This window comes from Caloenas nicobarica, chromosome 37, assembly GCF_036013445.1.
Source record: "Caloenas nicobarica isolate bCalNic1 chromosome 37, bCalNic1.hap1, whole genome shotgun sequence".
Classification (NCBI taxonomy): domain Eukaryota; kingdom Metazoa; phylum Chordata; class Aves; order Columbiformes; family Columbidae; genus Caloenas; species Caloenas nicobarica.
This window is the reverse complement of record NC_088281.1, coordinates 168,227-195,997: the sequence shown is the minus strand read 5'-3', so window position 1 is coordinate 195,997 and position 27,771 is coordinate 168,227. Positions and strand designations below refer to the sequence as shown.

Genomic DNA, 27,771 nt, shown 5'->3' with positions numbered 1-27,771 from the left:
CCGCCTGGAGCCCCGCGCGCTGGAGCCGACAAACCTGGGCCTGGAAGCGGCAGAGGTCGGGGTCCCCCCCCGGCGCGGGGCGGTGGGTGGGGGGCGGGAGGAAGGGCCGGGGCCGGCGCGCGGTGCCGCCGGGGGGGGCGTCCGGCGGGGCCCCCGGCACCGGCACCGCGAGCGGCGCCGTCACACGCCCGGCGCCTCGGAGCAGCCGGGGGTCGGCTTGCGCTTGATGCCCAGGTAGATGGCGACTGCGGGGGGGACACGGAGGGCGTGTGGGGGGTATGGGGGGCATAGGGGGGATGTGGGGGGGGTATAGGGACTATAGGGGAGTATAGGGGGTATGGGGGCTATAGGGGGATATAGGGGGGGTATAGGAGGTATGGGGGCTATAGGGGGGGTATAGGAGGTATGGGGGCTATAGGGGGGGTATAGGAGGTATGTGGGTTATAAGGGGGTATAGAGGGTATGGAGGCCATAGGGGTTATGGGGGCCATAGGAGCTATAGGGGGGTATAGGGGGTGTATAGAGGTGGTGTAGAGGGGCTATAGGGGGGTATACGGCGGGTATACGGCGGGTATGGGGGCCATAGGGGCGTGTGGGGGCCATAGGGGGGTATAGGGGGGGTATGGGGACCACAAGGTATCAGGAGGGTGTGTGGGGGCCATAGCAAAGGTATGGGAGCTATAGGGGGAGTATGAGGGATATTGGGGGGGGTACGGGGGCCATAGGGTATCAGAAGGGGGGTACGGTGGCCATAGGGGGATATGGGGGCCTATAGGGGGTGTAGGGGGCTACAGGGCACAAGGAGGGGGCCTTGGGGGGCAGCCATGGGGGGCAGCACCCACCTTGTGATCGCAGGTCCCCCGATTCTCTCAGGTTCGTCTGTGACCCTGGGGGGGGACACAACACGCTGGGGGGGCGGGTGGGCACACACTGAGCATCAGGACCCCCCCGCACCCCAGTTTGGGGGGCACCCCCCCCAGCCCCCCCCCAAGCGACAGCAAAGGCTGAGAGGAGAAAGAGAGAAGGGACAGGAGCAAAGCGAGAGGCACTGGGAGCACTGGGGGCACTGGGACTGGCACTGGGGGCACTGGGGGCACTGGGAAGAGCACCAGTGACACTGGTGGTGCTGGGAGGAGCACTGGGGACACTGGTGGCACTGGGGACACTGGGAGGAGCACTGGTGGCACTGGGATGGGCGCTGGTGTGACTGGCGTGACGGGGGGGCACTGGGATGGGCACTGGTGTCACTGGTGTCACTGGTGTGACATGGGCACTGGTGTCACTGGTGTGATGGGGGCACTGGTGTCACTGGTGTCACTGGGGCCACTGGTGTGACGGGGGCACTGGGATGGGCACTGGTGTCACTGGGGCCACTGGTGTGACGGGGGGCACTGGTGTCACTGGTGTGACGGGGGCACTGGGATGGGCACTGGTGTCACTGGGGCCACTGGTGTGATGGGGGCACTGGTGTCACTGGTGTCACTGGGGCCACTGGTGTGACGGGGGCACTGGTGTCACTGGGGCCACTGGTGTGACGGGGGGCACTGGTGTCACTGGTGTGACAGGGGCACTGGGATGGGCACTGGTGTCACTGGTGTCACTGGGGCACTGGGGGCACTTACGGATCTTGGCTCCGGGGGGCGCAGGGGCGCCCGAGACGCAGCGGTTGGAGCTCTGGCGCTTAGAGGGGTCAAGAGTGACCCTGGAACACAAGACGAGGAGGAGGAGGAGGAGGGACAGCAAGAGTAAGGCAGCGAGGAAGAGGAGGAAGAGGAAGGGGAAGGGGAAGAGAAAGAGAGGAACAGAAGGGGGATGAGGAAGAGGAACAGAAGGGGGATGAGGAAGAGGAACAGAAGGGGGATGAGGAAAAGGAACAGAAGGGGGGTGAGGAAGAGGAACAGAAGGGGGGTGAGGAAGAGGAACAGAAGGGGGGTGAGGAAGAGGAAGGGGAGGAGGAGGATGAAGGGGAGGAGGACGAAGGGGATGAGCAGGATGATCAAGAGGAAGAAGATGAGGGTGATGAGGATCAGGACAAAGAGGATGATGAAGACGAGGAGGAGGAGGAGGAAGACGAGGAGGAGGAGGAAGACGAGGAGGAGGAGGAGGAGGAGGAAGACGAGGAGGACGAGGAAGACGAGGAGGACGAGGATGATGAGGAGGAGGACGAGGAGGAGGACGAGGAGGAGGACGAGGAGGAGGACGAGGAGGAAGACGAGGAGGAAGACGAGGAGGAGGACGAGGATAAGGATGATGAAGAGGACGAGGAGGAGGACGAGGAGGATGACGAGGAGGAGGATGACGAGGAGGAGGATGACGAGGAGGAGGATGACGAGGAGGAGGATGACGAGGATGATGAGGAGGAGGACGAGCAGGAGGACGAGGAGGAGGATGAAGAGGAAGACGAGGCGGCCACGGCCGCGGGCTCACCTGCGGCTGAGCTTGCTGGTCAGTTTGCTGAACAGGTTGGAGGTGGCGCGGGCGCGGCTGTGGGGGAGGGGCGCGGCCTCGGGGGGCAGCGGGGGGGGCGGGGACGCGGGGGGACCCCCGGGGGGGCCGCCCCCCCGGTCCCCCCCCCGCCGCTCCCGCACCTGCCCCCCGTGGAACGTGCTGCGGGCGCCCGTGCCCCGCGCCAGCCGGGGGGACGGGGGGGGACCCCGAACCGGCACCGAGCTGGGGCGGGGGGACAGGGGGACACGGGTCAGGGGGACATGGGGACAGGGGGACACGGGTCAGGGACACGGGGACATGGGGACACGGGGACATGGGGGAGACGGGTCAGGGGGACAGGGGGACACGGGGACAGAGAGATGGGGGGCATAGGGACACGGGTCAGGGGGACACGAGGACAGAGAGACGGGGGACATAGGGACACGGGTCAGGGGGACAGGGGGGACCCCAAACCGGCACCGAGCTGGGACAGGGGGACATGGGGACAGAGGGACGGGGGACAGGAGGGACATGGGTCAGGGGGACAGGGGGACACGGGTCAGGGGGACATGGGGACAGAGACACGGGGGACACGGGGACACAGGGACAAGGGGACGGGGGGGACATGGGGACGGGGGGGACCCCAAACTGGCACCGAGCTGGGACAGGTGGACATGGGGGCACGGGTCAGGGGGACAGGGGGGACCCCAAACCAGCACCGAGCTGGGACAGGGGGACATGGGGACAGAGGGATGGGGGACAGGAGGGACATGGGGACACGGGTCAGGGGGACATGGGGACAGGGGGGACCCTGAACCAGCACCGAGCTGGGACAGGGACGTGGGGACAGAGAGACAGGGGCACATGGGGGACGCAGGGACACGGGGGACATGGGGACGGGGAGGACATGGGGGACCCCGAACCGGGACTGAGCTGGGGACAGGAGACATGGGTCAGGGGGGGACATGGGGGGGACATGGGGGGGACATGGGGGGAACTCCGACCCGGGACAGAGCTGGGGGGACACGGGTCAGAGGGGACATGGCAGGGACATGGCGGGGACCCCGGCAGGGACATGGGGGGGACCCCAGCTGGGACAGAGCTGGGGGGACACAGGGGCTGGGGGGGACGAGGGGGCAGCACGGGGTGTGGGGGTTCTGGGGGTCCCGGGGGGTCGTGGGGGTCCGTGCCCCCTTGTACCTGTTCTCCTTGCCGTTGTGCAGCAGGGGGGGCCGCTCGGGGCGCTCGGCGCACACGTACGTGTTCCTGCGGCCCATGGCGCTGGGGGGGGGATTGGGCTGGGGGGGACACACACACATCAGCGCTGGGCAGGGGGAGATCCCCTGACCCCCAACCCCCAGGGGGGCCCCCCAGCTCCTCCCAATCCCAGAGGTGCCCCCCCCAATCACAAGGGTGCCCCCCCACCCCTGGGTCCCCCCAATCCCCATGGTGCCCCCCACCCCAATGTGCCCCCCACCCCAGGGTTCCCCCAATCCCCAGGGTCCCCCCCCACGCCACGGTGCCCACCACCCCACGGTGCCCCCCAATCCCCAGGGTCCCCCCGATCCCCAGGGTGCCCCCCCACCGTGCTGCCCCCGTCCTTGTGCCTCTCGGGGATCTCGGCCTTGTTGGGGTTGTGGGCGCTGCTGACCATGGGGCTGGAGGGGGGGGCGCCCCCCCGGCCCCCCCCGACTCCCAGGCTGCAGCTGCCCTTGCGGGGGGGGGGCAGCCGCTCGTCCTTCAGCTCCGCGTCCCCCCCGCCGCTGGTGGGGCTGCGCTTGGGGGGGGCGGGGAGGGGAGAGGGGCCACCTGGGGGGGACACACGGGGGGGTTAGGGACAGCCCGGGGGACACTGTGACCCCCCCCAGGGGACAGGTGGACACCCTCAGGGACAAGAGACACAGGAACCCCCCCAGGGATAGCCCAGGGGACACTGTGACCCACCAGGTGACAGGGGGACACCCCCAGGGGACACAGTGCCACCCCAGGGGACAGAGGGACAGGGTACCATCCCAGGGCCACCCCCGGTGCCACCCCAGGGACAGGGGGACACGGTGCCACCCCAGGGGCCACCTTGGGGACAGAGGGACACGGTGCCACCCCAGGGGACACCCTGGGGACAGGCGGACACAGTGCCACCCCAGGGGACACCCTGGGGACAGGGGGACATGGTGCCACCCCAGGGGACACCTTGGGGACAGAGGGACACGGTGCCACCCCAGGGGACACCCTGGGGACAGGCGGACACAGTGCCACCCCAGGGGACACCCTGGGGACAGGGGGACACGGTGCCACCCCAAGGACACCCTGGGTGCCACCCTGGGGACAGAGGGACACAGTGCCACCCCAGGGGACAGAGGGACACGGTGCCACCCCAGGGGACACCCTGGGGACAGGCGGACACAGTGCCACCCCAGGGGACACCCTGGGGACAGGGGGACACAGTGCCACCCCAGGGACAGGGGGACACGGTGCCACCCCAGGGGACACCCTGGGGACAGGTGGACATGGTGCCACCCCAGGGGACAGAGGGACACTGTGCCGCCCCAGGGGCCACCTTGGGGACAGAGGGACACGGTGCCACCCCAGGGGACACCCTGGGGACAGGCAGACATGGTGCCAGCCCAGGGCCACCCTGGGTGCCACCCTGGGGACAGAAGGACACAGTGCCACCCCAGGGGCCACCTTGGGGACAGAGGAACAGGGTGTCACCCCAGGGCCACCCCAGGTGCCACCCTGGGGACAGGGGTACATGGTGCCAGCCCAGGGGACACGGTGCCACCCCAGGGCCACCCCGGGTGCCACCCCAGGGGACATCCAGGGGACAGGGGGACACGGTGCCAGCCCAGGGGACACCCAGGGGACGGGGGGACACGGTGCCAGCCCAGGGGACACGGTGGCATGGGCACTCACAGAAGTCGCTGTGCCGCCGCTGCCGGTGGTAGCTGGTGGCGCCGCGCTGTCCCTTGCCGTGCGCGGTGGCTTTGCCGTTTGTCACCTCGCCGGGCGCCCGCACCCGCGCCAGGGACAGGCTGCTGCCCGTCCGCGACTCTGCGGCCTCCACCTGCCACCGCCACCGCGTGTCACCCGCGGCGGGGACGGCGGCGTCACCCGCTGCCACCCGCTGCCACCTCACCTCGCTCTTCCTGCCCAGCAGGAGGTAGGTGGCCGTCACCTCGTTGTACTTCTGGGTGCTCAGGGACTCTTTGATCTCCTCGCGGGTGTAGCCCATCCCCACCATCACCTCTGCGGGGACGCGGGGACACTCAGGGGACGTCCCCGAGGTGGCACGGACCACCCCCCCTGCCGCCAGGTGGCTTTGTCACCTCACCGATGCGTTTGGTGTCCCCAAAGTCCTCCTCGGGCTCCTTGTAGGGCTTGAGCTCGTCCCCCTCGTAGCCGATGTTGATCCACTTGTCCTTCATGATTTGCTGCGGGTGACAACGGGTGACACGGGGGTCACTGGGGGTGACACGGGGGTCACTGGGGGGGACGTGAGCCCCAGCCCTGTGTCCCCCCCGGTGTCCCCCGTGTCACCTCCAGCGTGCAGCGCTTGGCTGGGTTGAGCACCAGGAAGGACAGTGCCAGCCCCGTGTCCCCTCCCTGAGCCCGTGTCCCCCTCCGTGTCCCCTCCCTGAACCCATGTCCCCCTCTGTGTCCCGTGTCCTCCTCCGTGTCCCCTCCCTGAGCCCGTGTCCCCCTCCATGTCCCCTCCCTGAACCCATGTCCCCCTCCGTGTCCTCCTCCGTGTCCCCTCCCTGAGCCCGTGGCCCCCTCCGTGTCCCGTGTCCTCCTCCATGTCCCTCCCTGAGCCCATGTCCCCCTCCCTGAGCCCCATGTTCCCCTCCGTGTCCCCTCCCTGAGCCCGTGGCCCCCTCCGTGTCCCGTGTCCTCCTCCGTGTCCCTTCCTGAGTCCCGTGTCCCCTCCCTGAGCCCCATGTCCCCCTCCATGTTCCCTCCCTGAGCCCCGTGTCCCCCCATGTCCCCCATGTCCCCCGTGTCACCTCCAGCGTGCAGCGCTTGGCCGGGTTGAGCACCAGGAACCGCCGCAGGATGTTCTCGCAGTCGGTCGACATGTAGAAGGGCACCCGGTACTTGCCGCGCAGCACTCGCTCCCGCAGCTCCTGGGGACAGCGGGGGACAGCGGGGGACAGCGTCAGGGTGGGGGGACACCCGATGGGGTGGGGGGACCCCCGGCACGGCCACCATCCCCATCGATGGCACGGGGAGGGGACAGCGCTGTCCCCAGGGCAGGTCTGGGGTGCCTGGCACCGGGATGTGGAGAGGGGGTGGGACAGGAGGGGACATCTAGCTGGGGGTTGGGGACACAAATCAGGGTGGGGACACCCAGGTCAAGGTGGGGACACCTACGGGACAGGCACGGGGAGGGGACAGCGCTGTCCCCAGCTGGGTTTTGGGGACACGGAGCTGGGACACAGCAACCCGTGTCCCCATATAGGATAGAGGGAGTGCCAGGGGGGGACAGGGGGTGACAGGAGGGGACACCTCGACCAAATCAGGGAGAGTACACCCCTGGGAGAGGCGCAGGGAGGGGACAGCGCTGTCCCCAGGCAGGTTTTGGGTGCCCATCGCTGGCACGTACACCAGGCAGGACTGGGGGTGCCAGGAGGGGACAGAAGGGGACAGAGGGTGACAGGAGGTGACAGGGGGTGACACCTTGAGGTTGTGGCCGTCAAAGGGCAGGGACCCGCTGACCAGCGTGTACAGGATGACCCCCAGGCTCCAGATGTCGACCTCGGGCCCGTCGTACTTCTTGCCCTGGAAGAGCTCGGGGGCGGCGTACGGGGGGGACCCGCAGAACGTGTCCAGCTTGGAGCCCGGGGAGAACTCGTTGCTGAACCCGAAATCCGCGATCTTGATGTTGGCCTCGGCGTCCAGGAGCAGGTTCTCGGCCTGAGGGGACATTGGGGACATTGGGGACACTGGGACATTGGGGACACCGGTTGGCCTCGGCATCCAGGAGCGGATTCTCAGCCTGAGGGGACATCGGGGACATTGGGGACACCGGTTGGCCTCGGCGTCCAGGAGCAGGTTCTTGGCCTGCGGGGACATTGGGGACACTGGGACATTGGGGACACTGAGATTGGCACTGGGATGGGGACACCAGGATGGGGACAGTGGGACGGGGACACCAGGACAGGGACACCATCCCAGGCCCCCCACGTGGCACAGGGACACCGGGAAGGACACAGCAAAGGACACTGTGCCCCCCAATTGTCACCTGCCCCGTGCCACCCCTGCTGGGGACCCCGGGGGTGTCACCCCCACCAGGGGACAGCGCGGGTGTCACCGGGTCCCACCTTGAGGTCGCGGTGGACGATGTTCTTCTGGTGACAATAGTGCACGGCCGAGACGATCTGGGGACAGCGCGGGTGTCACCGGGTGTCCCCCCCGCCCGTCCACGTCACAGCCCCGGGGGGATCGATGGTGGCCACGTGTGGCCGCCACGTGCCAGCCCTCCCTGTCCCCAGCTGTGTCCCCAACGCGCCGCCGATGTCCCCACCCCCCCGATGTCCCCGCACCTGCCAGAACTCGGCCCCCGCAGTGTCCCCCCTGCTGTTCCCAATGTCCCCAGTGTCCCCCCCAGTGTCCCCACCTGCCAGAACTTGCCCCGCAGTGTGCCCAGTGTCCACTCTGTTGGCCCCAATGTCCCCAAAATGTTCCCGCTGTCCCCAGTGTCCCCACCTGCCAGAACTTGGCCCCCCAATGTCCCCAGTGTCCCCCACGATGTCCCCATTATCCCCACCTGCTGGAACTTGCCCCCCAGTGTGCCCAGTGTTCCCAATGTCCCCCACGATGTCCCCAGTATCCCCAATGTCCCTGCTGTCCCCATCTGCTGGAACTTGGCCCCCCAGTGTCCCCCACAATGTCCCCAGTGTCCCCAATATCTCCACTGTCCCCAGTGTCCCCACCTGCCAGAACTTGGCCCCCCAATGTCCCCAGTGTCCCCCGCAGTGTCCCCACCTGCCGGAACTTGGCCCGCGCCTCCTTCTCCTTCATCCTCCCATGGGACACCAGGTAGTCGAACACTTCACCTGGGGGGGGACAAGGACACCCATGGGTGCCACCCCCCACAGGGTGACACCCCTGTGTCCCACCCCCGCAAGGTGCTCAGGGTGGGTGCCCCGGGCGGTGAGGGGGGGGGGGGGGTCAGCACCCATGGGTGGGGGTCAGGATGCCCTGGGTGGGGGTCAGCACCCATGGGTGGGGGTCAGGATGCCCTGGGTGGGGGTCAGCACCCATGGGTGGGGGCTCACCGGCGCTGGCGTACTCCATCACCAGATAAAGCGTCTTCTCTGTCTCGATGACCTCAAATAACTTCACTGTGGGGGGGGCCCGGGGGGGGGTCAGCACCCATGGGTGCCCCCCCCGCCATGGGTGCCCCCCCCACTCACCGATGTTGGGGTGATTCAGCCCCTTCATGATTCGAACTTCGCGGAAAAGCTGCGGGGCGGGGGGAGCAGGGGGGTTAGTGGGGGGGCTGGGACCCCCCCCAACACCCAATGGGTGCCCCCCCCACCCATGGGTGCCCCCCACCTTCTGGAGGCTCGTGGGGTTCAGCTGCGTCTTGTCGATGATTTTTATGGCCACCTGGGGGGGGACACATGGTGACACCCCCCCCAGCACCACCATTCTCCTCCCAGTTGCCTCCAGTCCCTCCCAGTTCCCCCCGTGACCCCCCAGCTCTCCCTGGGACCCCCGTTTCTCCCCCCAGTCCTTCCCAAGACCCCCCAGTCCCACCCCATGATCCCCCAGTTCCTCCTGGGACCCCCATTTCTCCCCCCAGTCCCCTCCCAGTTCCCCCTGTGACCCCCCAGCTCCCCCTGGGACCCCCGTTTCTCCCCCCAGTCCTTCCCAAGACCCCCCAGTCCCTCCAGCTCCTTCCAGCCCCCCCAGCCCCTCTCGGGACCCCCGTTTCCCCCCCCATTTCCCTCCCCAGTCCCCCTCTTCCCCTCCCAGTTCCCTCCATCACTCCCAGTTCCCCTCCATGATCCCCCAGCCTCTCTCGAGACCCCCGTTTCTCCCCCCATTTCCCTCCCCAGTGCCCCCAGCCCCTCTCGGGACCCCCGTTTCTCCCCCCATTTCCCTCCCCAGTGCCCCCAGCCCCTCTCGGGACCCCCGTTTCTCCCCCCATTTCCCTCCCCAGTGCCCCCAGCCCCTTTCGGGACCCCCATTTCTCCTCTCATTTCCCTCCCCAGTCCCCCCCAGCACCACCTCTCTGCCGGTGAGGATGTGCCGGGCCAGCTTGACCTTGGCGAAGTTGCCCTTGCCGATGGTGCGGAGCAGGCGGTAGTTGCCGATGTGGGGCTGCTCCTCGGGGCAGGATGCGATGGAGTTCCGGCAGCGAGCGCCCAGCGAGCGGCTGGACCAGCCCGAGCCCTTCTCCGAGCGGCTGCCCCCCAGGCCGGCCAGCTGGGGACAGGGACAGCGGTGACACCGCGGGCCACGGGGGACGCTGGACAGCCGGGACCCCACAGCTCAGCATGGGGGGATCAGTGGGGCTGAGACCCCACAGCTCATCACAGGAGTGAGTGACAGAGCTGAGACCCCACAGCTCATCACAGGGGGATCAGTGGGGCTGAGACCCCACAGCTCATTGTGGGGGGACACTGGTATAGCCGACACCCCACAGCTCATCCCAGGAGCGAGTGACAGAGCTGAGACCCCACAGCTCATCACTGGGGGATCAGTGGGGCTGAGACCCCACAGCTCATCACTGGAATGAGTGACAGAGCTGAGACCCCACAGCTCATCACTGGAATGAGTGACAGAGCTGAGACCCACAGCTCATCACAGGGGAATCAGTGGGGCTGAGACCCCACAGCTCATCACAGGAGCGAGTGACAGAGCTGAGTCCCCACAGCTCATCATGGGGGGACACTGGACAGCTGAGACCCCACAGCTCATTGTGGGGGGGATCAGTGGGGCTGAGACCCCACAGCTTATCACGGGGGGATCAGTGGACAGCCAACACCCCACAGCTCATCACAGGAGCGAGTGACAGAGCTGAGACCCCACAGCTCATCATGGGGGGACACTGGACAGCTGAGACCCCACAGCTCATCATGGGGGGGATCAGTGGGGCTGAGACCCCACAACTCATTGTGGAGAACACTGGTACAGCCGGCGCCCCACGGCTCATCATGGGGGGGATCAGTGGGGCCGAGACCCCGTAGCTCATCACAGGACGAACTGGGGGGGCCGAGACCCCACAGCTCATCATGGGGGGGATCAGTGGGGCCGAGACCCCACAGCTCATCACGGGGGGGGCCGGTGTCACCGAGACCCCTCCCTCAATACAAACGGGCCCCTCTCGGAGCCCCCCCCAGTATAATCTGCTCTCCCCGGTTCAACCCGGTTCCAACGCGACCCCCCCCGGTACAACCCGGTACCAACGCGACCCCCCCCGGTACAACCCGGTACCAACGCGACCCCCCCAGCAGAACCCGGTTCCAACGCGACCCCCCCCGGCACAACCCGGTTCCAACGCGACCCCCCCCGGCACAACCCGGTCCCCCCCTACAAACCGGTGCCGCCCCGGTACAACCCGGTCCAACCCGCCCCCCCGGTCCCCCCGTTCCCCCCGCTCACCGTGTCCGCGTTCCGCTCGTTCCCCGCCGCCAGGGCGGAGCGCGAAGACATGGCGACCGGCGGGGCGGGCTCGGGAGGCCCGGCCGGGCCGCTACCAGGGGCTCATGGCCGGGCCGGGGCCCTCGGCGGCGGGACCGGGAGCGGGGCCGGGCCGGGCGGCGGGGGCGGCCATGGGCCGGGCCGGGCCCAAACCGGAACCGGAAGCGGGCTCGGCGGGTTGGGGCGGGGCTTCGCGGCGGGGGGGTGGCCACGCCCCCTTAAAGGCGGGGCGCACCGCGGAACCGGCGGCGCGCTGGCCAATCACGAGCCTCCGCGCGCGGCCGCCGCTCCTTCCCATTGGCCGCGCCCGGGCATGGAGACAGCCAGGCCCGCCCCCTCCGCGGGGGCGGGGCCCCGTGCCAGCGCAGCTCTGCGATTGGCTGCTTGTGCTGGCCAATCGGCGGCCGGCGAGTGTTAACCCCTGAGTCCCCAGGGTCCCGTCCCTGTGCCATTTGGGGTCCCCTGTGTCCCCAATGGGGTCCCCTGTGCCCCCAGAGTCCTGTCCCTGTGACATTTGGGGTCCTGTCCCCATGTAATTTGGGGTCCCCTGTGTCCCCAGTGGGGTCCCCTGTCTCCCCAAGGTCTCATCCCTGTGCCATTTGGGGTCCCCTCTGTCCCCAATGGGGTCCCTTGTGCCACCAGGGTCCTGTCCCCATGTAATTTGGGGTCCCCTGTGTCCCCAGTGGGGTCCCCTGTGTCCCCAGGGTCCTGTCCCTGTGACATTTGGGGTCCTGTCCCCATGTAATTTGGGGTCCCCTGTGTCCCCAGGGTCCTGTCCCCATGTAATTTGGGGTCTCCTCTGTCCCCAATGGGGTCCCCTGTCTCCCCAAGGTCCCGTCCCTGTGCCATTTGGGGTCCCCTGTGTCCCCAATGGGGTCCCTTGTGCCACCAGGGTCCTGTCCCGGTGACATTGGGGGTCCTGTCCCCATGTAATTTGGGGTCCCCTCTGTCCCCAGTGGGGTCCCCTGTGTCACCAGGGTCCTGTCCCCATGTAATTTGGGGTCCCCTGTGTCCCCAATGGAGTCCCTTGTGTCACTGGGGTCCCATCCCGGTGACATTTGGGGTCCTGTCCCCATGTAATTTGGGGTCCCCTGTGTCCCCAATGGAGTCCCTTGTGTCACTGGGGTCCCGTCCCTGTGACATTTGGGGTCCTGTCCCCATGTAATTTGGGGTCTCTTGTGTCCCCAGTTGGGTCCCCTGAGTCACCAGGATCCCATCCTTGTGCCATTTGGGGTCCCCTCTGTCCCCAATGGGGTCCCTTGTGTCACCAGGGTCCTGTCCCCATGTAATTTGGGGTCCCCTGTGTCCCCAGTGGGGTCCCCTGTGTCCCCAGGGTCCTGTCCCGGTGACATTTGGGGTCCTGCCCCCATGTAATTTGGGGGCCCTGTGTCCCCAGTTGGGTCCCTTGTGTCACCAGGGTCCTGTCCCCATGTAATTTGGGGTCCCCTCTGTCCCCAATGGGGTCCCCTGTGTCCCCAGGGTCCTGTCCCGGTGACATTTGGGGTCCTGTCCCCATGTAATTTGGGGTCCCCTGTGTCCCCAGTGGGGTCCCTTGTGTCCCCAGGGTCCCGTCCCTGTGCCACTTGGGGTCCCTTGTGCCATCTGCGCCCTGTCCCCGTGCCACCCAGGTCCCCCCTCGTCCCCCCTCGTCCCCCCGTGTCCCCTCCCGGCCCCGGTGACCCGGCGGAACCGGGAGGTGACACCGGCACTGACCCCGTCCCCGCTGTGGGAGGTGACACCGGGGAGGCGCTTCCTCAGGAAACCCCCCGGCTGCCACCGCACCCGCTGCCACTGTCACCACTGCCACTGTCACCGCTGCCACTGCCACCGCACCCGCTGCCACTGTCACCGCTGCCACTGCCACCGCTGCCACTGTCACCGCCACCGCGGCCACTGTCACCGCACCCGCTGCCACCAACACAGCGCCCGGAGCCGCCGCCGCGCGCCCGGTGTCACCACCCAGGGGTACGTGTGGGGTGTGGGGTCCTTTGGGTGCCACCTGGGTCCCCTCTGTCCCTTTGGGTGCCACCCCATGTCCCTTTGGCTGCCACCCCGTGTCCCCTCTGCCCTTTTGGGTGCCACCCCATGTCCCTCTGGGTGCCACCCCATGTCCCTTTGGGTGCCACCTGGGTCCCCTCTGTCCCTTGGGTGCCACCTGGGTCCCTTTCGTTGCCACTCCATGTCCCTTCGGGTGCCACTTGGGTCCCCTCTGTCCTTTTGGATGCCACCCCGGGTCCTCAGTGCCACCCCCTGTCCCCTCTGTCCCTTGGGTGCCACCGCGGGTCCCGTCGGGTGCCACCCTGGGTCCCTCTGAGCATCGCCCATGTCCCCGGCACCCTCTACCTGCCACCCCCTGTCCCCAGTGCCACCTGGGTCCTCTCTGCCCTTTTGGGTGCCACCCCATGTCCCTTTAGGTGCCACCCTGTGTCCCTTTGGCTGCCACCCCGTGTCCCCTCTGCCCTTTTGGGTGCCACCCCATGTCCCTTTAGGTGCCACCGCATGTCCCTTTAGGTGCCACCCCGTGTCCCTTTGGCTGCCACCCCACGTCCCCTCTGCCCTTTTGGGTGCCACCCCATGTCCCTTTAGGTGCCACCGCATGTCCCTTTAGGTGCCACCCCGTGTCCCTTTGGCTGCCACCCCACGTCCCCTCTGCCCTTTTGGGTGCCACCCCATGTCCCTTTAGGTGCCACCGCATGTCCCTTTAGGTGCCACCTGGGTCCCTTTGGGTGCCACCCCACGTCCCCTCTGCCCTTTTGGGTGCCACCTGGGTCCCTTTGGCTGCCACCCCATGTCCCCTCTGCCCTTTTGGGTGCCACCCCATGTCCCTTTAGGTGCCACCCCGTGTCCCTTTAGGTGCCACCCCGTGTCCCTTTGGCTGCCACCCCACGTCCCCTCTGCCCTTTTGGGTGCCACCTGGGTCCCTTCAGGCTCCCCGCCGTGTCCCCATCCCCACCCCACGTCCCCACGTCCCCACGTCCCCCCCAGGCGATGCCGCTGCAGAAGAAACCCCCCAAGGAGGAGGAGGAGGAGGACGGTGACCCCTTCGTCACCAACCCCGAGAGCCGCTACCGCCGCCGGGCCACCCTGGAGCGGCTGGTGGGGCTGGCGCCCTTCGGTCGCGCCCGCCGCGGGGTCCCCAAGGAGGGGGACGGGGACAGGGACGGGGACGCCGGGCGCGCTCGTCGCCGCTCCGAGGACTTCGGGCTCCTGCGGCGGCTGCCGGGGCGGCGCAAGGCCAGCGTGGACGCGGTGACCGTCCCCAAGCGCGGGTCGCTGCTGCGCCTGGCCCTGGGCACGCGGGGACGCCGCGGGTCGGGGGCGGCCGAGGGAGAGGAGGTGGCCCATGGGGACAACGGGGGACAGCGGCCGGACGGGAGAGCGAAGGGCAGGGAGCAGCTGTCGGGTAAGAGGGGACGGGGGGACCTTGTGGGGGGCTGTGGGGCGTGGGGACGTGGGGACGTGGGGACGTGGGAACATGGGGACATGGGGACATGGGGGATGTGGGGCCATGGGGACATGGGGACATGGGGGACGTGGGGCTTGGGGACGCAGGGACATGGGGACATGGGGACATGGGGACATAGGGACATGGGGGATGTGGGGACATGGGGACGTGGGGACATGGGGACATGGAGACATGGGGGACGTGGGGCTTGGGGACGTGGGGACATGGGGACGTGGGGACATGGGGACATAGGGACATGGGGGATGTGGGGACATGGGGGATGTGGGGCTTGGGGACATGGGGGATGTGGGGACATGGGGACATGGGGACATGGGGGACGTGGGGCTTGGGGACGTGGGGACATGGGGGACGTGGGGACATGGGGGATGTGGGGACGTGGGGACATGGGGGATGTGGGGACATGGGGACATGGGGATGTGGGGACATGGGGGATGTGGGGCTTGGGGACGTGGGGGATGTAGGGACATGGGGACATGGGGGACGTGGGGCTTGGGGACGTGGGGACATGGGGGATGTGGGGACATGGGGACATGGGGATGTGGGGACATGGGGGATGTGGGGACATGGGGACATGGGGATGTGGGGACATGGGGGATGTGGGGCTTGGAGACGTGGGGGATGTAGGGACATGGGGACATGGGGGATGTGGGGCTTGGGGACGTGGGGACATGGGGGATGTGGGGACATGGGGACATAGGGACATGGGAGTGGGGATGGATACCTGGGGACACGGGGACATGGGGATAAGGACATGGGGACGTGGGGACATGGGGATGTGGGGACATGGGGATGTGGGGATGTCGGGATGGAGACCTGGGGACATGAGGACATGGGGATGGGGATAAGGACATGGGGACTTGGGGACATGGGGACATGGGGATGGGGACGTGGGACTTGGGGACATAGGGACATGGGAGTGGGGATGGAGACTTGGGGACATGGGGACATGGGGATAAGGACACGGGGACATGGGACTTGGGGACATGGGAATGGGGACATGGGGATGTGGGACTTGGGGACATGGGGGACGTGGGGCTTGGGGACGTGGGGACATGGGGGCATGGGGACATGGGGGATGTGGGGACGTGGGGACATAGGGGATGTGGAGACATGGGGACATGGGGACATGGGAGTGGGGATGGATACTTGGGGACACGGGGACATGGGGATAAGGACATGGGGACGTGGGGACATGGGGATGTGAGGATGTCGGGATGGAGACCTGGGGACATGAGGACATGGGGATGGGGACAGGGACACGGGGACATGGGGATGGGCACATGGCACACGAGGACAGGGGGGGACGCGGGACTTGGGGACACGTGACACGGGGCTGTGACCACAGAGCCACAGGAGCACAGGTGACACGGGGACACCCCCGCGGGTCCCCCCGGGTGCCACCCCAGCACCCACGGGCGCCCCCCACCCAGTCCTAGAGATCCTGGAGCTGATCCAGCGCCGCGACCTGGTGGCGGCCGACGAGCAGATCATCGCGCTGGAGGCCGAATGCGTCGCCGCGTCCCCAGCCGCGTCCCCACCGACGTCCCCGGCGGGGCGGCAGGCGCGGGACGTGGCCCTGCTCTACGAGGCCTTGGTGGCCCAACTCTGGGCTGTGGTGGCCGAGTCGGTCCCCTCGGGGTGTCCGTACGCCCCGCTGCGCGGGGTGATCCGGGTGCTGCAGCAGGAGGAGGCGGCCGACGAGCGTCACCTCCCGGGGACGCCGGGGCGGCCGCGGGGACTCCGGCGTAGTTGGCAGGACGCGGTGGCCCGGGCGGCCGCCGAGCGCTTGGCGCAGGTGACGACGGGGACGGGCTTGGGGGACAGGCTGGCGGCGCTGACGGGGCGGCTGCTGGGGGACATGGGGACCGTGCGGTGTCACCTGGCGCCCATGTACCCCCCCGAGTTCGGCGCCTTCGGGGTCTACGCCCGCGGGTACCAGCGGGCGCTGGCGCAGCAGGTGACGGCGCTGGCGCAGAGACCCCTGGATGTCCCCAACCTCTACCTGCTGCTCGACTGGCACAACAACACCTACCCCAGGTGAGAACACGGCACCCGGGGGACCCCACGGCACCCACGGGACACCCACAGCACCCATGGGACACAACAGAACCCATGGGACACCCACGGGACCCATGGGTCACCCACAGCACCCATGGGACGCGACAGCACCCATGGGACACCTGTAGGACCCATGGGTCACCCACAGCACCCATGGGACGCGACAGCACCCATGGGACACCCATAGGATTCATGGGTCACTCACAGAACCTATGGGACACAACAGCACCCATGGGACATAACAGAACCCATGGGACCCCCACAGCACCCATGGGACCCCACAGCACCCATGGGGACACAACAGCACCCATGGGACACCCACAGAACCCATGGGACACCCTGGCACCCGTGGGGACACAACAGCACCCATGGGACACCCACAGAACCCATGGGCCACCCACAGCACCCATGGGACACCCGTAGGACCCATGGGTCACCCACAGAACCTATGGGACACAACAGAACCCATGGGACACCCGTAGGACCCATGGGTCACCCATAGCACCCATGGGACACGACAGCACCCATGGGACACCCATAGGACCCATGGGTCACCCACAGCACCCATGGGACACAACAGAACCCATGGGACACCCATAGGACCCAACAGAACCCATGGGACACCCGTAGGACCCATGGGTCACCCATAGCACCCATGGGACACGACAGCACCCATGGGACACCCACGGGACCCATGGGACATAACAGAACCCATAGGACACCCACAGGACCCATGGGTCACCCACAGCACCCATGGAACATAACAGAACCCATGGGCCACCCACAGGACCCATGGGACATAACAGAACCCATGGGACACCCACAGGACCCATGGGTCACCCACAGCACCCATGGGACGCGACAGAACCCATGGGACACCCATAGGACCCATGGGTCACCAACAGAACCTATGGGACACAACAGAACCCATGGGACACCCATAGGACCCATGGGTCACCCACAGAACCTATGGGACACAACAGCACCCATGGGACATAACAGAACCCATGGGACCCCACGGCACCCATGGGGACACAACAGCACCCATGGGACACCCTGGCACCCGTGAGGACACAACAGCACCCACAGGACACCCACAGAACCCATGGGCCACCCACAGCACCCATGGGACCCCCCAGCACCCATGGAATCCCCTAGAACCCGATACCACCCATGGGACACCCCAGCACGCTGTGACACCCATGGGACACCCTTAGGGCTGTGATGGGTGCCGGGGCACCCTGAGGTGACACCGGTGACACCGGTGGCCCCTGTGTCCCCGCAGGGAGGTGCTGGGGCACCCAGAGGTGGGGGCGCAGCTGCGGGCGCAGGGGCTGGGACCCCCCCTGCCCCCCGAGACCCAGCGCAGCCTCGAGAGCAGCTGCATCGCGGCCGTCAAGGTACTGGGAGCACTGGGAGGCACTGGGATGGGTGCTGGGGGGCACTGGGGAGCACTGGGATGGGTACTGGGGGGCACTGGGAGGCACTGGGATGGGTACTGGGGGGCACTGGGAGGGCAGTGGAAGGTGCTGGGGGGCACTGGGGGGCACTGGGATGGGTACTGGGGGGCACTGGGAGGCACTGGGATGGGTACTGGGGGGCACTGGGAGGGCAGTGGAAGGTGCTGGGAGGCACTGGGAGTTACTGGGATGGGTGCTGGGGGGCACTGGGAGGCACTGGGATGGGTACTGGGGGGCACTGGGAGGGCAGTGGAAGGTGCTGGGAGGCACTGGGAGTTACTGGGATGGGTGCTGGGGGGCACTGGGAGGCACTGGGATGGGTACTGGGGGGCACTGGAAGGGCAGTGGAAGGTGCTGGGAGGCACTGGGAGATACTGGGATGGGTACTGGGGGGCACTGGGATGGGTACTGGGGATTACTGGGGGCACTGGGGGGCACTGGGAGGCACTGGGAGATACTGGGATGGGTACTGGGGGGCACTGGGATGGGTACTGGGGATTACTGGGGGCACTGGGGGGCACTGGGAGGCACTGGGAGATACTGGGATGGGCACCAGGGTGGCACTGGGACTGGGACGGACACTGTGGTGGCACAGGGGGACACTGGGGTGGACTCGGTCCCCATGTCCCCTGTCCCTCTGTCCCCATGTCCCCATGTCCCCCTGTCCCCATATCCCCCTGTTCCCCTGTCCCATGTCCCTATATCCACCTGTTCCCATATCCCCCTGTCCCTGTCCCCCTGTCCCATGTCCCCCTGTCCCATGTCCCCATGTCCCCATGTCCCATGTCCCTGTCCCTGTCCCCTGTCCCCTGTCCCTGTCCCTGTCCCTCTCCCCATGTCCCCATGTCCCCTGTCCCTGTCCCCTGTCCCTGTCCCCTGTCCCTGTCCCTCTCCCCATGTCCCCTGTCCCTATCCCCTGTCCCTGTCCCTCTCCCCATGTCCCCATGTCCCCTGTCCCTGTCCCCTGTCCCTGTCCCCTGTCCCTGTCCCTCTCCCCATGTCCCCATGTCCCCTGTCCCTGTGCCCTGTCCCTGTCCCCTGTCCCTGTCCCTCTCCCCATGTCCCCATGTCCCCTGTCCCTGTCCCCTGTCCCTGTCCCCTGTCCCTGTCCCTGTCCCTCTCCCCATGTCCCCATGTCCCCTGTCCCTGTCCCCTGTCCCCTGTCCCCTGTCCCTGTCCCCTGTCCCCAGGCCAAGCTGGAGGTGGCGGTGGCCCAGGAGCTGCAGCTCAGCGAGGACATGTGGCCCGAGGACGTCACCAGCCAGGAGGTGACAGAGGGACTGGCCACCCGCGTCACCGGGGTACGGCCACCCCTGGGGACACCCCCTGAGGACACCCCCTGGGGACACCGGGCTCTGCGGGGTGACACACAGGTCGGGGGGGTGCCCCATGGGGACCCCAGGGTGACAGGGCACCCCATGGGGACATCAGAGTGACAGGGCAACCTATAGAGGTGACAGGGCACCCCATGGTGACACCAAGGTGACAGGACACCCCATGGGGACACCAAGGTGACATGACACCCCATGGGGACACCACGGTGGTCCAAGGGGACGGTGGCGTCGCCGCTCACCCCAGACGGTGGCGGCCGCGTCCCTCAGGGGACAGCAGCCTGGTGGCCTCGTCCCCGGCCCCTCGGTGGCGTCACTGTCCCCAACAGCTGCTGCGGGCGCACGTGGAGCGAGCGCCGCAGATCAGCCCCGAGTTCGGGATGGAGATGGCGCACGAGCTGCTGGGAGTGCTGGTGGCCTTCCTGCACAGGTGGGGACATCGGGGACACTGGGGACATCAGAGGCACCGGGGACATGAGGGGACACCAGGGACATCGGGGACACCAGGGACATAAGGGGACACTGGGGACACAGGGACTTTGGGGACACAGGGACATCGGGGAGGCTGGGGACATAAGAGGACACTGGGGACATGAGAGGACATCGGGGACAGGGGGACACCGGGGACATCGGGGACACCAGGGACACCGGGGACACGGGGACATTGGGGACACAGGGACATCAGGGAGACCGGGGACATGAGGGGACACTGGGGACATGGGGACATTGGGGAGACCAGGGACATTGGGGACACTGGGGACATGAGAGGACACCAGGGACACGGGGACATTGGGGACACCAGAGACATGAGGGGACACTGGGGACACAGGGACATTGGGGACACCAGAGACATGAGGGGACACCGGGGACACAGGGATGGGCTGGGGGGCGCTGGGAATGGGGACACAGGGACATGAGGGGACACGGGGACGTGGGGACATGAGGAGAGGGCTGGGGATGGAAACAGGGACGTGGGGACAGGAGGGGCCATGGGTGGTGGGGTCCCTTGGGTGCCAGGTCCCCTGGGTGTCCCCTGGTGTCCCCTGGGCGCCAGGTGACCCCCGCGGGTGCCCCCAGTTTCCAGCGGAAGGTGGAACGTTTCCTGGAAGCCCCCGCCGAAGCCGCCCCACCCGAGGGCGCCACCGCCCGCGCCATCGCCCTGGCCAACTGCTGCCCCCCCTTCCGGTGAGGGTCCCGCCGAGGGTCCCCAGGGTGCTCCCCGGGGTCGTCCCCCAGCGTCACCCGCCGATGTCACCCGCGGCAGGAGCTTCGCCGAGCGGCTGGCGCAGTTCGGGCACCCGGAGAGCGAGGAGCCGCGGCGCCAGGCGCAGGGGGCCCTGGACAAGGTGACGCGGATCTGCAACCACGTCCTCACCCGGCGGCTCTTCGAGGACCTCAAGGTGACACCGCAGGAGGGGGCGGGCGGGGAGGGGCGCCCGTGGGTGCTGGGGAAGGTGACCAGTCATTGGGTGTTGAGTTGGGTGACGGGCATAGGTGCAATGGTCATGGGGACTTTGGGTTGAGTTTGGTGATGCCCAATGGTCATGGGGACTTTGGGTTGAGTTGCATGACACCCAACGGTCATGGGGACTTTGGGCTGAGTTGGGTGACACCCAATGGTCATGGGGACTTTGGGCTGAGTTGGGTGACATCCAACGGTCATGGGGATTTGGGTTGAGTTTGGTGACGCCCAACGGTCATGGGGACCATTGGCTGGGTGATACCCATGGGTGCAATGGTCATGGGGACTATCAGTTGGGGCGTTGAGTTGGACGTTGAGTTGGGCGTTGAGTTGGGCGTTGAGTTGGATGTTGAGTTGGGCGTTGAGTTGGGCACTGAGTTGGGCATTGAGTTGGACGTCGAGTTGGACATCGAGTTGGGCGTTGAGTTGGGCACTGAGTTGGGCATTGAGCTGGACGTTGAGTTGGACGGTGAGTTGGACGGTGAGTTGGGCATTGAGCTGGATGTTGAGTTGGATGTTGAGTTGGATGCTGAGTTGGGCGTTGAGTTGGACGTTGAGTTGGGCATTGAGCTGGACGTTGAGTTGGATGTTGAGTTGGATGCTGAGTTGGGCGTTGAGTTGGATGTTGAGTTGGGCATTGAGCTGGATGTCAAGTTGGACATTGAGTTGGGCATTGAGCTGGACGTTGAGTTGGACGGTGAGTTGGACGGTGAGTTGGGCACTGAGTTGGACATTGAGTTGGACATTGAGTTGGACGTCGAGTTGGGCATTGAGCTGGGCGTTGAGTTGGGCACTGAGTTGGACATTGAGTTGGACGTTGAGTTGGGCGTTGAGTTGGGCGTTGAGTTGGGCGCCACCCATGCACGCAACGCTCACGGTGCCCAGCGATTGGCTGCTGACCCAGGTGTCCTCCCACCCCTGGGTGCCACCCCCCTGTCCCCCCAGCCCTACTTCAACAAGCTAATGAAGCGCAAGTGGCTAACGAGCTCCGACGCCTTCGACACCATCGTCATGCTCATCACCAGCTTCACCCAGAAGCTCCGCCCGCTCCACCCCGAGCCCTACCAGGTGGGTGCTGCCCGTCGGGGGACACGGGGCGACCCGGGGCCACCCCAGGGTGACACCGTCTCCCATAGGTGCTGGTGGCCGAGCTGCACCGGCGGGTGCTCATCGAGTACGTGCGCCCGCTGCTCCAGGCGCGCTTGGTCTGCACCTCGGCCAAGATGCGCGCCCGGGTGGCCACGCGCCTCGGGGACGAAGCCCGGCAGCTCCGCGAGCTCTTCCACCGCCTGGTGAGGCCCTCGGCACCCATGGGTGCTCCTCGGTTCGGGGGCGAGGGCGCTGAGGTCTCTCTGCGCCCGCAGGATTCGGCGTCGCCCTGGTTGGACTCGGTGGTGCCGCGGTTGAGGGAGCTGCTGGTGCTGGAGGACACGGCGGCGCTGCAGATGGAGGTGGCCGTGCTGGCCAGGGACTTCCCGGACGTGCGGTGAGCGCGGGGACACCGGGGAGGTGACACGGGGGTGGCACGGGGAGGTGGGACCCAGAGAGACAGGGGTGGGGTGGCACGTGTCCCCATGGTCACCACCGCAAGGTGACGTGGCCAGGTAGGACATCATGAGGTGGTGGGACGCCAGGGACCCACAGGGACAGCCGTGGGGTGGCACATGTCCCCGTTGTCACCACCACAAGGTGACATGGCCAGGTGGGACACCAGGGACCCATAGGGACAGCTGTGGGGTGGCACATGTCCCCGTTGTCACCACCACAAGGTGACATGGCCAGGTGGGACGCCAGGGACCCACAGGGACAGCCGTGGGGTGGCACATGTCCCCGTTGTCACCACCACAAGGTGACATGGCCAGGTGGGACACCAGGGACCCATAGGGACAGCCGTGGGGTGGCAGATGTCCCCATTGTCACCACAGCAGGTGGGACACCAGGGACCTATAGGGACAGCTGTGGGGTGGCACATGTCCCCATTGTCACCACAGCAGGTGGGACACCAGGGACCCACAGGGACAGCTGTGGGGTGGCACATGTCCCTGCTGTCACTGCAGGAGGTGGGACACTGGGGACACACAGGGACAGCCGTGGGGTGGCACATGTCCCCACTGTCACCACAGCAGGTGGGACACCAGGGACCCACAGGGACAGCTGTGGGGTGGCACATGTCCCCATTGTCACCACAGCAGGTGGGACACCAGGGACCCACAGGGACAGCTGTGGGGTGGCACATGTCCCCATTGTCACCACAGCAGGTGGGACACCAGGGACCTATAGGGACAGCTGTGGGGTGGCACATGTCCCTGCTGTCACCGCAGGAGGTGGGACACCAGGGACCCACAGGGACAGCTGTGGGGTGGCACATGTCCCCGCTGTCACCGCAGGAGGTGGGACACTGGGGACCCACAGGGACAGCCGTGGGGTGGCACATGTCGCCATTGTCACCACCACAAGGTGACATGGCCAGGTGGGACACCAGGGGCCCACAGGGACAGCCGTGGGGTGGCACATGTCCCCATTGTCACCACAGCAGGTGGGACACCAGGGACCCACAGGGACAGCCGTGGGGTGGCACACGTCCCCGCTGTCACCGCAGCGGGGTGGCAGAGATGCCACCCGGCCGTGGGGCCGGTGACAGGACACGGTGTCCCCAAGGGGACAGAGCGGGGTGACAAGGACGCCGTGTCCGTCCTTCCCGGCAGCCCCGCCCTGCGGGAAGTGGCCGCGGCCAAGTCCCCTCCCTGTCCCCGTGTCCCCGTGTCCCCAGGGTGGCCGGTGGCACGCGGGGCTGCGGATAGAACCAGTTCCTGGCCGGGACTGGGACCAGTTCAAACGGGAGTCGCCCCGAATCTGGGGGTGACGCTGCACCCTAAGCCTGGGTGCACCCCAAATCTGGGTGCGTCACTGAGCTCCAAAGCTGCGTGCACCCCAACCATGGGCTCACCCCAAATCAGGGGGCCGAGACGTACCCCAAAGCTGGGTGCACGTTCCCCAAATTGGGGTGCACCCCCTGTGCCCCAAAGCTGGGTGCGGTGCTGCACCCTAAACCTGGGTGCACCCCAAATCTGGGGGCAAAGCTGCACCCCAAAGGTGGGTGCACCCCAAATCTGGGTGCTCACCTCCCCCAAATCCGGGTGCAAACGCTGCACCCCAAAGGTGGGTGCACCCCAAATCTGGGTGCTCACCTCCCCCAAATCCGGGTAAAAACGCTGCACCCCAAAGGTGGGTGCACCCCAAATCTGGGTGCTCACCTCCCCCAAATCCGGGTGCAAACGCTGCACCCCAAAGGTGGGTGCACCCCAAATCTGGGTGCTCACCTCCCCCAAATCCGGGTAAAAACGCTGCACCCCAAAGGTGGGTGCACCCCAAATCTGGGTGCTCACCTCCCCCAAATCCGGGTAAAAACGCTGCACCCCAAAGGTGGGTGCACCCCAAATCTGGGTGCAAACGCTGCACCCCAAAGGTGGGTGCACCCCAAATCTGGGTGCTCACCTCCCCCAAATCCGGGTGCAAACGCTGCACCCCAAAGGTGGGTGCACCCCAAATCTGGGTGCTCACCTCCCCCAAATCCGGGTAAAAACGCTGCACCCCAAAGGTGGGTGCACCCCAAATCTGGGGGCAAAGCTGCACCCCAAAGGTGGGTGCACCCCAAATCTGGATGCTCACCTCCCCCAAATCCGGGTAAAAACGCTGCACCCCAAAGGTGGGTGCACCCCAAATCCGGGTGCAAACGCTGCACCCCAAAGGTGGGTGCACCCCAAATCTGGGTGCTCACCTCCCCCAAATCTGGGTAAAAACGCTGCACCCCAAAGGTGGGTGCACCCCAAATCTGGGTGCTCACCTCCCCCAAATCCGGGTGCAAACGCTGCACCCCAAAGGTGGGTGCACCCCAAATCTGGGTGCTCACCTCCCCCAAATCCGGGTAAAAACGCTGCACCCCAAAGGTGGGTGCACCCCAAATCTGGGTGCTCACCTCCCCCAAATCCGGGTGCAAACGCTGCACCCCAAAACTGGCCGCTCGTCTCTCAGAGGGAACCGGGGGTGCTGAGTGTCCCCTCATTGTCCCCACGCCCCCTCCTTGTCCCCAACCCGCAGGAGGAAGCACGTGGCCGCGGTGCTGGACGTGCGGGGCCTTCGGGGCCACGGGGCGCGCCAGGAGATTTTGGGGGTGCTGCAGGACGTGGAGCAGAGCGACCTCGAACCCGGGCCCCCCCGGACTCGCGCGTTCTTCTCCGAGCTGCCGGTGACGCGCGACGTTCGGTGTCTCCCGTGTCACCTCCCGCGCCTGGCGACGCTGCCCCGGCTGCGGCTGCGCCCCGCGCGGCCCCGGCCCTGAGCGCCCCTGCACCCCAAAACCGGGCTGCGCTCCCCCAGAGCTGGGAGCGGCGCCCCAAAGCTGGGTGCGACCCTGTGCCCCAGATCTGGGTGCCATGCTGTACCCCAAATCTGGGTGCAATGCTCCAAATCTGGGTGCAACCCTGCACCCCAAATCTGGGTGCCATGCCGTACCCCAAATCTGGGTGCAATGCTCCAAATCTGGGTGCCATGCTGTACCCCAAATCTGGGTGCAATGCTCCAAATCTGGGTGCGACCCTGCACCCCAAATCTGGGTGCCATGCCGTACCCCAAATCTGGGTGCAATGCTCCAAATCTGGGTGCCATGCTGTACCCCAAATCTGGGTGCAATGCTCCAAATCTGGGTGCGACCCTGCACCCCAAATCTGGGTGCCACGCTCCAAATCTGGGTGCAACCCTGCACCCCAAATCTGGGTGCAATGCTCCAAATCTGGGTGCAACCCTGCACCCCAAATCTGGGTGCAATGCTCCAAATCTGGGTGCAACCCTGCACCCCAAATCTGGGTGCCACGCTCCAAATCTGGGTGCAATGCTCCAAATCTGGGTGCCATGCCGTACCCCAAATCTGGGTGCAACGCCCCAAATCTGGGTGCAACGCTCCAAATTTGGGTGCGACCCTGTGCCCCAAATCTGGGTGCAATGCTCCAAATCTGGGTGCCATGCTGTACCCCAAATCTGGGTGCAATGCTCCAAATCTGGGTGCAACCCTGCACCCCAAATCTGGGTGCAATGCTCCAAATCTGGGTGCAACCCTGCACCCCAAATCTGGGTGCCACGCTCCAAATCTGGGTGCAATGCTCCAAATCTGGGTGCCATGCCGTACCCCAAATCTGGGTGCAACGCCCCAAATCTGGGTGCAATGCTCCAAATCTGGGTGCCATGCCGTACCCCAAATCTGGGTGCAACGCCCCAAATCTGGGTGCAACGCTCCAAATTTGGGTGCGACCCTGTGCCCCAAATCTGGGTGCAATGCTCCAAATCTGGGTGCCATGCTGTACCCCAAATCTGGGTGCAGCGCCCCAAATCTGGGTGCAATGCTCCAAATCTGGGTGCAATGCCCCAAATCTGGGTGCAACCCTGTGCCCCAAATATGGGCGCAATGCCCCAAATCTGGGTGCCATGCTGTACCCCAAAGATTGGGTGCAACACTCCAAATCTGGGTGCGTCACTGCACCCCAAAATGGGGTGCTGGCCTCCCCCAAATCTGGGTGCAATGCCCCAAACCTGGGTGCAACCCTGCACCCCAAATCTGAGTGCATTGCTGCACCCCGAAGCTGGGCGCACGCCAAATCTGGGTGCATCACTGCACCCAAGAATTGGGTGGAATGCTGCACCCCAAATCTGGGTGCAATGGCCCAAGTCTGGGTGCAGTGCTGCAACCCCAAATGGGGTGCTGGGCTCCCCCAACTCTGGGTGCCACCCTGCACCCCAACTCTGGGTGCTCGGGGCCCCCAGCTCGTGTATAAATGGTGTAAATGAAGCGCTGGAGCGTGGCCTTGTCCTTCCCTTGGGGACAGGGGACACGGGAGGGTGCAGGGGTTGAGGACACGGGGACGGGGACATGGGGACACCCCAGTCACAGGGGTTGGGGACACGGGGCTGGGGACACGGGGCTGGGGGACATGGGGCTGTCCCCAGTCACAGGGGTTGGGGACACGGGGCTGGGGGACATGGGGACACCCCAGTCACAGGGGTTGGGGACACGGGGCTGGGGGACATGGGGCTGTCCCCAGTCACAGGGGTTGGGGACACGGGGCTGGGGGACATGGGGCTGTCCCCAGTCACAGGGGTTGGGGACACGGGGCTGGGGGACATGGGGACACCCCAGTCACAGGGGTTGGGGACACGGGGCTGGGGGACATGGGGACACCCCAGTCACAGGGGTTGGGGACACAGGGGTTGGGGACATGGGGGTTAGTGACATGGGAGCTGGGGACACAGGGCTGTCCCCAGTCACAGGGGTTGGGGACACGGGGCTGTCCCCATGCACAGGGGTTGGGGACACGGGAATTGGGGACACGGGGCTGTCCCCATGCACAGGGGTTGGGGACACGGGAATTGGGGACATGGGGCTGTCCCCATGCACAGGGGTTGGGGACACGGAGTTGGGGACACGGGAGTTGGGGACACGGGGTTGGGGACACGGGGCTGTCCCCATGCACAGGGGTTGGGGACACAGGATTTGGGGACACGGGGTTGGGGACACGGGGCTGGGGGACATGGGGACACCCCAGTCGCAGGGGCTGGGGACACGGGGTTGGGGACACGGGGCTGGGGGACATGGGGACACCCCAGTCGCAGGGGCTGGGGACACGGGGTTGGGGACACGGGGCTGGGGGACACGGGGACACCCCAGTCGCAGGGGCTGGGGACACGGGGTTGGGGACACGGGGCTGTCCCCATGCACAGGGGTTGGGGACACGGGATTTGGGGACACGGGGTTGGGGACACGGGGCTGGGGGACACGGGGACACCCCAGTCGCAGGGGCTGGGGACACGGGACGGTCCCCGCGCAGGAGCCGCTTTCCCGTGCGTGTCACCGTGTCACCCCCGCGG

General features: G+C 66.7%; 2 protein-coding genes across 5 annotated transcripts; one reads left to right on the top strand and one right to left on the bottom strand.

The window, feature by feature from the left end:
- Positions 1 to 93: 93 nt before the first annotated feature.
- On the bottom strand, positions 94 to 11,226 carry MARK4 (microtubule affinity regulating kinase 4). Of its 4 annotated transcripts, none has more exons than XM_065655215.1 (18): positions 11,041 to 11,226; positions 9,664 to 9,861; positions 8,986 to 9,039; positions 8,844 to 8,892; positions 8,706 to 8,771; positions 8,413 to 8,483; positions 7,749 to 7,805; positions 7,105 to 7,341; positions 6,432 to 6,551; positions 5,759 to 5,858; positions 5,564 to 5,673; positions 5,341 to 5,491; positions 4,013 to 4,236; positions 3,628 to 3,725; positions 2,428 to 2,670; positions 1,623 to 1,702; positions 843 to 887; positions 94 to 245 (listed from the first exon to the last, which is right to left on the bottom strand). In XM_065655215.1, exons 1-18 carry the CDS (start codon positions 11,089 to 11,091, stop codon positions 181 to 183), a joined length of 2,019 nt encoding a protein of 672 aa, XP_065511287.1. In that variant the 5' UTR covers positions 11,092 to 11,226; the 3' UTR covers positions 94 to 180. The 4 variants fall into 4 exon arrangements, with proteins under 4 accessions (XP_065511287.1, XP_065511289.1, XP_065511290.1 ...); XM_065655217.1 differs by having other exon boundaries at positions 2,428 to 2,484; XM_065655218.1 differs by lacking the exon at positions 2,428 to 2,670.
- A 1,645-nt stretch (positions 11,227 to 12,871) lies between these two features.
- On the top strand, positions 12,872 to 25,282 carry EXOC3L2 (exocyst complex component 3 like 2). Its single transcript, XM_065655138.1, has 12 exons — positions 12,872 to 13,044; positions 14,065 to 14,482; positions 15,976 to 16,582; positions 17,889 to 18,003; positions 19,254 to 19,364; positions 19,724 to 19,824; positions 20,472 to 20,579; positions 20,659 to 20,794; positions 21,802 to 21,924; positions 21,993 to 22,148; positions 22,221 to 22,342; positions 24,955 to 25,282. Exons 2-12 carry the CDS (start codon positions 14,068 to 14,070, stop codon positions 25,193 to 25,195), a joined length of 2,235 nt encoding a protein of 744 aa, XP_065511210.1. The 5' UTR covers positions 12,872 to 13,044; positions 14,065 to 14,067; the 3' UTR covers positions 25,196 to 25,282.
- The last annotated feature ends 2,489 nt before the right edge of the window (positions 25,283 to 27,771 follow it).